This window comes from Hyperoodon ampullatus (assembly GCF_949752795.1).
Source record: "Hyperoodon ampullatus genome assembly, chromosome: 10".
Lineage (NCBI taxonomy): Eukaryota > Metazoa > Chordata > Mammalia > Artiodactyla > Ziphiidae > Hyperoodon > Hyperoodon ampullatus.
Window position 1 is genome coordinate 74,457,357 of NC_136923.1, and position 8,923 is coordinate 74,466,279.

At 52.7% G+C, this 8,923-nt stretch overlaps 1 protein-coding gene across 1 annotated transcript; it reads right to left on the reverse strand.

Moving 5' to 3' along the window:
• Nucleotides 1-258: 258 nt before the first annotated feature.
• DLK2 (delta like non-canonical Notch ligand 2) lies at nucleotides 259-4,074 on the reverse strand (the record flags this gene model as incomplete). Its single annotated transcript, XM_079713156.1, has 5 exons — nucleotides 3,930-4,074; nucleotides 3,591-3,654; nucleotides 2,464-2,594; nucleotides 1,857-2,001; nucleotides 259-994 (listed from the first exon to the last, which is right to left on the reverse strand). The coding sequence occupies exons 1-5, from the start codon at nucleotides 4,003-4,005 to the stop codon at nucleotides 259-261; spliced, it is 1,152 nt and encodes a 383-aa protein (XP_079569282.1). The 5' UTR covers nucleotides 4,006-4,074.
• Between the last annotated feature and the right edge of the window lie 4,849 nt (nucleotides 4,075-8,923).

Below are 8,923 nucleotides of genomic sequence, written 5' to 3' on the forward strand. Positions count from 1 at the left end.
AAGCAGGCCTCTGCTCTGGCCCTCTTGCATCTGGGACTCCAGGCGGATTTTTTTCTGGCAAAGGAGCCCACATGCACTTCCATAGTTTTATTTGATAAAATTCCATCTTACACTCTGTGTATTAAAAAAATAATATTTCTGGCATGAGGCTGAGGTCCCTCAGTGTTGTGTATCCCAGCTGAGGGGTGGCGAGAAAGGGCCAATCCAGTCTGAGCGGCAGAGGAGATGAAGCAGGGGGCAGGAAAGCCCCCATCTCCATCACAGTGCTGTGGTCTTCCCAGGCTCAGGGGGCAAATCAGGCGGCACGGGGAGCCCTTCCGACAGCATGCTAACCTGACACTCCTGGTCCCGGCGCGCCGGGGCATAGCGTGGGGCAGGGTAGCAACAGGGTCCAGGGGGGCAGACACCCCGGCGCCAGGCCCTCAGGGTCAGCAACACCGTGGACAGGACCAGAGCGGCAGTGACAGCTCCAAACAGCACCACGGCCACCAGGCTAGACTCGCCCAGCCTGGCCTCTTGCCTCCGCACCACCTCCTTCACGGAGATGCGCAGCAGACCGGCGCCCCCGCTGTGGGGAACAGGCCCCGTGGCAGGTACCACCGCAGCCAAGGTGGGCCCCGGGGGGATGTCCGCTATGGTGGCGGGATCTGGGACGGGTAAGACTAGCTCACAAGTCTTGCCACCATAGCCACTTGGGCAGAGACAGTCAAAGTCGTGGACCCGGTCCCGACAGCGGGCCCCTCTCTGGCATGGGTGGCTGGCACAGTCATCCAGGTTGATGGTGCAGAAGCGCCCAGCAAAGCCCTCAGGGCAGAGGCAGGAGAAGCGGTTGATGCCGTCCAGGCAGGTGGCGCCGTTAGCACACGGCCGCATCAGACAGTCGTCCACGTTCACCTCGCAGCGGGCACCCACAAAGCCCGCCAAGCAGCGGCATGTGAAGTTGACGGCAAAGCCCTGGTCGTCCTGGCACTGCCCGCCATTCCGGCACGGGGAGCTGAGTGGAATGGGAGAGGGCATTTTACCGACTGCCATCTGCAGGGTAGCCCAGGTCGACATCCTGATCACTGCCACCACTACCACCCCGCTTCTAGCTATGTCACCTTGAGCCACTTTTCTGTGAGCCTCAAATGCCTCATTTTAAAAATAGGATTAGAGGAATTCCCTGGCGATCCAGTGGTTAGGACTCTGTGCTTTCACTGCCAAGGGCCTGCGTTCGATCCCTGGTTGAGGAGCTAAGATCCCACAAGCTGCACAGCACGGCCAACAAATAAATAAACAAAAGTGTTAGAAGAAATTTTAAAATAAGTTTAAAAAAAAATAAAAATGGGATAAGAGCAGTACCCAGCTTCCCAAATGGTAAGGGTTAGATGAGATAATCCAGGGTCAAGCAAGTAGCAGAGGGCCTGGCCCCAAAGCAAGGCTCAAGGCAAGTGTACAGTTACTATCCACGCAGGCTCTCAGGCTTGACGTGGAAATGAGGAAGAGTCTAGACCTGTAGGCCATTTCCCCATTCACCACGAGGCATAAGGCTGCTGCGTGGAACAACTTTAGGGGCTGCGTGCCACCTTTCCTGGGAGGATGAGGGGAGTCCTAGGCCCTCAGCCTCCCCACCCAGGGGGGTCACACATTGATGTGTTACACCTCCAACCCCTGTATATTTTTGTTGTTGGAGAAATGGTTCACTTTTTTCTCAAAAAGTTGAGAAACCCTGCAGATACTCTGACAGACTGGGTTTTATCTTCGAGTACCCCCGTGTGGGACTTCAGACCGTCAGCCCTAACACTGCCCCACCATCTTCTCAACAGTCCTCTCTCCTCCATCACCAGATCCTCATCTAATCTGGGACCAGCACTCACCCTGCCTGCTCACAGGGTCCGGCCTTGCGCTCACAGTCACGCCCGTGGAAGCCCGGTGGGCACACACAGTGGTACTTGCCGCCCCCGTCATATACGCACTGGCCTCCGTTCCGGCAGGGGGACTGTGTGGTACAGATGTGCTCATCTGGAGAGGACACCAGGAGGGCTCGGGGTTAGCCCCTCATGTCTGGCACCCAGACCTGCCCAGGCCCCACCCAAAGTTCTGTGGGTGTGGCTCATACTACAATCCCAGCCCATGCTGGTACAGTGTAGTGGGGGAAAACAACAACACTGAATTTGGAGTCGGGAGGCACTCAGCCTTGGCCCTGTTTGTCTGTCTCAAAGTGCCTTTGGGCAAGTTGTATCTTGTCTGTAGATCTCAGTTTCCTCATCTGTAATATGAGTACAGTTTTCCACAGGTGTCTTGCCTACCACATAGGGTTGTGTTTAGGACCAGTTCAGACAACAGATAGGTACAAAGTCTAAAATTACAAGCTACCATATATTTTCGGGTTTGAGCCAGACACAATAGGCGCTCAATAAGGATGGATGTTCTCCCAAGACACTTGAGGTCCCCAGACAACAGCTGCCCTCTCTACTCCCCTACCTTTGTCACAGAACTTGCCTGCCCAGCCACTGTGACAGATGCACTGCCAGGGCTGGTGGCAGGTACCATGCTGGCAGCCAGGCATCCTCACACAGCGCTCACAGTGCAGTCCCTCCCAGCCTGGGTCACACCTGATGGGGAGAAGCACAGGGTCAGGGCTCTGGGTAGAAGGATGTGAAGAAATGGAGGAGGCAAGATCAGAGCTTCTAGGAAACAGACAAATAGGACAGCCCCCAGGGGAAAGCAGGCCAATCCCAGGTTGATATAGGGCTGTGCAGGGTCACGGGACACATATATCGTATCAGACCATCAGACACCAGCATTCAAGTCCTGGTTCTGCACTTTGTCTAACCTTTCTGAGCCTCAGTTTTTTCATCTGTAAACTGGGGATACACCTGGCAGGGATGTGTTGAGGAGGAAATTACGATGATGTCTGTAAGTGCCCCCAGCACCACTCCTGGCATGTCTGAGGTGCTTAGAAACATTTTTTTTAAGAAGAGTGACCTTGAAAGGTCAGCAGGACTATCTTTCTACCCTGATTCCAGGGCAAAGGCCTGCTCTACTTCGGAGAGTCACAAGCACCCTCAGCCCCTCCAGGACCTTGCCCTGTCAGCTCATTTCCTTATGACCAGACACACTTTTCCTCCTGCTGCAGAATTTGCTCAACCCCACCCCACTGAGTCAATTACTCAAATTCATCAGAAAAGACTCTCATAAGTGCTTCTCCCCAGCAACCCTTGCAACAGCCTTTCTTTTCCAGGCTAAACCAATTCTCTTTATGTCTTTCCTTTATCTCCCCTTTTCCTTATGGCTCCCACTCTCCACACTCCCTCAAGCTTTGGGTCTTTCTCCTGGTATCTTGAAGAGGAATGTTGCAGAATACCTGGTTGGGAGAGTGAAGTGGGGAGCCATAAGCTAGAAGAAGCAAGGGAGAGGCAAGGCAAAGGGGAACTGGGGAGGGGTAAGCACAGGGTGAGGGGCTGGCCTTCTGCCCTGTGTGCCATGTGCACGAGGGGATGGGGAGAGAGCAGTAGAGTCATTCTGCTCTGGGGCTTGAGCTGGTTGTGGGTGTGGAGGCCCGGGAAATGTGGAGCACAGCGTTTGGGAGCACATTCTCAGAGAGGTACCTGCAGGAGCCATCAGGTGCACAGCAGCCATGGGCCAGGTCACAGTGGGAGCTGCAGTCATCGGCTGCAAGAGATTGATGTGAGAGGGGTGAGCCCGGGGTCAGCGCTCAGCTGCCTGCGATGCGGGGCTAGGGAGAGGATGCAGGGTCCCAGTAATTGGGTGGACTCAGCTCTGGGACAGGGCAGAACAGAGACTCATCCCATTCCAAAAGGATGTCCTGGGTGTCGCCAACCCCGCGGGTCGGAGCGCCTGCAGTGCCATCTCTGGCCAGCAGAGGTCAACGTGCAAGCGAGGGACAGCCGGACAGGGCCGCGACCTGAGCCCAGGGGAGCGCTCACCTCGGGCAGGCTTTACGGGTGCCCCCAGGATGCACAACAGGCACACGAGATGTAGGCAGCGGCAGCCGCTGGGCATGGTCAGCGCCGGCCCCGGGAGGGACAGACGGACCGCCGAACGTGCGGACACCTGTGGGACGACACAGGCTGGGAGGCGGCCGGACGTGGAGATAGCGGCACAGATTCCGGTTCCGAGTGATAACGAGCCGAGAGGGGAGAGGGGCGTCCAGACAGAAAAAAGCGGCGGGGTCAGCGGAGGGCGGGGGCTGGGAAGGCCTGAGCAGACGAGGGGATTGGAGACAGGAACCGGGAGCGGGCTCTGTAGGAAGGAGGTGAAGGATGGGCAGCGCAGAGCGAGGTCAGGACACTGGAAGGACCGGGGAACGCAGTCGGACGGAGGGGGACAGGGAACAGCGCCGAGGGGCGTCCTCGAGCACGGGGGCGACGCGGTGGCTGGTTCCCGGCAGCGAGCAGTCTCTGCCCCCCACCTCCGACTCCCCGCAGGACTTGCTCCCGCATCCCCTTCCTACCTCCGCGGCACTCGGGTCGGCCGCGGCGCGGGGCCTGGGCACCCCAGAGCGCCCCCAGCCCAGCGCGCCCCTGCCCTCGCTGTCCTCACCTCGGGCTGGGAGGCGGCGCGCCCCGGGGCGCAGAGCGAGGCCGGATCCGACGGACTCAGCTGAGGGGCTGGGCCGGGGCGCTGGGCCGCCCCTAGCGGGTCTCCGGGCCGGGCGCCCAGGCGGCTGCCATGCGAGCTGGGGAATCCGGGGCTCAAGGCGACCCCGAGCGGCGGCGGCGGCGGCGGCTCTTCGCACGCGCTCAGGCCGCCTGCCAGGGGCGGCGTGTGCCGGCGGAGCCCGCCTCCCCCCTCCCCTCCCGTGCCTCAGCCGGCCCGCCCCACACCCGCCCGCGCCCGGCGCCCACCCCAGGCGACGCACCGCGTACACCCGCCCCGGGGCTCACCCTTCCTCTGGGCCTCGCGCTCTCCTGGGACCCCACCCTCCGCAGCCGCCCGACCTCTCCGCACCTCGCTCTCCCTGATGGGAGGAGGAAATTATGGGAGTCTAAATGGGATCAGACTGTAAAGGGTCGGCCAAATGTGCGCAGCCGTTATTCTCCATCTCACATCTCCGCTTTCGTGACCCGCACTGCTCACCCCACGCCCCACCTCTGCTCTCACCAGCCCGCTTCCCATCACGCTTCTCATATATATCCCATGCACGTTCAGGGCATACTTGCCGCTCCTGGCCCTCCTCCTGTCACCAGCCCACGCCTCCTCCTTTTGTAAATCCTACATCACCTGCTTAATCTGTCTGCTCCCCTCCTCCTCCGCCCCGTCCGCTTCTTTCCCCCCTCATTGCAACCACAACCTTCCAGGATCGATCCGTGCCTAAGTATTAGCCTGGGCCACTCACCCACCCCCTCCATCCCTCCTTCCATCACGTCTGTCTTTCCTACCCCACTACTTTCGTGACCACTACTGGGAAGCTTCCCTGAACTGGGAACGCCCCTGACTTTGTAAATGTGCCCCCCAAGTTCCCACCTGTGTACCCCAGAAAACATCCATTCTTGACCTCAGGCTAATCGTCGACTGCCCAAACCCAGAGCTGACTGAGAGAGTTATGTAGGGGGAGTGAGGGAGCTCTATCCCTCTAGGCTAATGGCTCAGAGATATCTGTTCGAGGCAGAGGCAAGGGCAGGAAACCGTTTCTTGTTTGCGCAAGGCAAGAGGGCAGAGATCAGGACCACCACTGTCCATCTCTAGTCCTTCAAATCAAGATTTCACCAACTTTGGACTTCCCTGGTGGTTCAGTGGTTGAGAATCCGCCTGGCGGTGCGGGGGGACACGGGTTCAAGCCCTGGTCCAGGAAGATCCCACCTGCCGCGGAGCAACTAAGCCCGTGTGCCACAACTACTGAGCCCGTGTGCCACAACTACTGAGCCCGCGTGCCACAACTACTGAAGCCCGCGCGCCTAGAGCCCATGTTCCACAAGAGAAGCCACAGCAATGAGACGCCCACGCACTGCAACGAAGAGTAGTCCCCGCTCGCCACAACTAGAGAAAGCCCGCACGCAGCGACGAAGGCCCAACGCGGCCAAAAATGTAAAAAAAAAAAAAAGATTTCACGATCTTTAAGTTCAAAACATGGGAAGGAGGAGTCCTAGCCCGTGCAGCTTCCCACAGACACCCCCCCCCCCCACAAGTCGGAGCCGCTGGACTAATTTTTCTTGCATTCTCCATTGGACAGAACAGCCACACCCACCCTATCTTCCTAGCCACCTTCCCTGGAACTCTGATCACCTCTTTCCTCAAGAACTTTCTAAATTTGAATTGAGTAATGCCACGGCTCTGACCATTTATTTTAATTTTTTTTCACTGAAAAATTGCAAAGAACCTATCATGTCCAAAATTACTGTAAGTCAAATAGATTATGGTATATCAAGCCTATGTGACTATTAAAAGTCACCTCTTGGAAGTCTAAAGATATATATTTTTTATTTTTATTTATTTATTTTTCTTGATATATATTTTTTAAAAGCTAAGAATACATCAGGTGAAGGGGAAAAAAAGCAAGAAACAAAACAGAATGTGTCTCAATGTTAGCAGTGATTTTTTTTTTTCCTGGATGATGGAGTTATAGGTTATTTTTTCTTATTGATGCTTTTCAACATTTCTCATCTTTCCAAAATGAATGTGTTCAACTTTTTCTTACTATAAAAGAAATTCAGTAACATTAAAGAACTTTTAGAATAAACTAAAAATTTGGGGAATTCCCTGGTGGTCCAGTGGTTAGAACTCGGCCCTTTCACTGCCGTGGCCCGGGTTCAATCCCTGGTTGGGGAACTAAGATCCCACAAGCCTCGTGGTGTGGCCAAAAAAAAAAAAAAGTAAAAAGTTAAAAATCACTCATGATTCTGTTTGCTTCATAAAACCACTGCTGTTGTTTGACTCCTTTTCCTATCCAGCTGTTTTTACACAGAACCTGTAATGTTATATCCTGCTTTTTTTTTCACTCCTCATCATATATTGATAGTCCTTAAAATCATAATTTTTGTTATGGCTGCATGATAGTCTATGAAATAGATACACCCAAATTTAACCTAGCTCTCATTATTGAATACTTAGGTTGTATTTACTTTTTGCCATTATAAATTCATTCAACAAATATTTACTGAGCACCTATGTGTTACTACTCCATGCCAGACATCACCCTAGGCACTGGGGCAGGCACTGGGGCTACAGCTCCCAGATAAATAAAAGTGCTACAAATTTTCATGCATATAGATTTTTTCCCCATGTTTTAGTTTCCTTCCTTAAGATAGAGTCTGAATTGACGAGTGACTGAGTCAAAGTTGTGAAAAATGAAGAGTTCCTTTTCATTAATGAAATTCACTCGCATTCACTGATGAAACAATAAAGATACTTGAAGCTTTAGAAGTTGATAGCATCAGATTGTATCACTTACTACTCCCTCATGCTTTGAACATTTTAGCACCTGGCTTGTCACTCTCTTCACTCTCACTTCTGTCAAATTCTTGGTGATGCTTGATTTGGTACCACATAGACAATTTTTCCAACATGTGTGATAGTTTGTTTGCAAAGATGGCCACTCCAGTTCCTCTTGTCCCACATGACACTTTGCAGTGATTTTGCTGCTCCTCGCAACAAGAGGTGGAGTCTGTTTCTCAACCCCTTGCATCTGGGCTGGTCCTAGGACTTGTTTTGACTAACAGAATGTGGCAGAAATGACACTGTGTGAGTCCCCAGAGTCTGGGCTTCAAGAGCTCTTGCAGCTTCCCCTTTGGCCTCTTAGAAAACTTCCAACATCATGTAAAGCAGTCCAGTCTGGCCTGCTGGAAGATGAGAAGCCACATGAAGGAGAACTGAGATGCCCTGAGCAACATCCACCACATATGAGGTCCTATTACCCAGCCCCAGTCAAGCTTCCAGCTGACTGCAGCCTCATGAGAGAGCCGTGGCAAGACCAAGAGAAGAACTGTTCAGCAGAGCGCAGCCATATTACCATATAAATGGTGGATGAGCAGATAAATCGTCAGTAAACAGATAAATGGTGAGTGTTTTAAGCCACTATGTTTTGGGATGTTGTTAATATGGCAGTAGATAACTAATAAAACCAGCTTCCCATCGCCTTGGTTTCTTCTCCACCAATGAGAAGGATGTTCCCACCCAAACCTTGTTACTACCAATTGCTTCACACAGTCCATAATCTCAGTTTTAAGTATCACACTTTCCTATTACCAACTCCTATCTTTTCAGCCCGTCGTACCTGGACTCAAACAATTCTGGATACTTAGGTATGTTTACTTTTTTGCCATTATAAATGAATTCAACAAATATTGAACTTGGATCCACTGGGATCACTCATAAGGGTCACATTATGACTTTTGTGGGCCCTAGACACTTCGCCTTCATGGACCCCTTCCTCTATGAGAGAATATTAAAAGTTATATTTTATGATTGCCTTGGTATCAGGATGAATATAATCCAGGATGGATCCATTATTATATATTCATTTTTATTATATTCACTTTTTTCTTCTGATTTTAAACTAAATTAAAATTAAAATATTTTGTGAGCCCCTAAAACTATTGTGGGCCTTCCGCACTATGCCTCCAGGGATAAGTCAGCCCTGTCTCTCATCCATTGATCCTACCCCCTTTTCAGTAACACCTATCCCCATCACATCCACCCTTCACTCCTTACCCAGCTTTGATTCAATGATCTATCATTATAATCAGCTCCTTGCATATACCAACTCCCTGGCCCTTCTCTCCCATCATATTCATCTGGGAAAACCCACCGCAGTGACTTCTCCAGCCTGCACCCAAGCAGCTGAACGTGGCTGGAAATAACACATATCTAGACTGACTAGTCTCCCTTAAATTCATACCCTCAAACACCCTTTGTGTTGACCATCCATGCTCCTGCCTTTCCCCAGTTCTGTGCACTCTCTCAGCCTCCTCGACGGCTATTT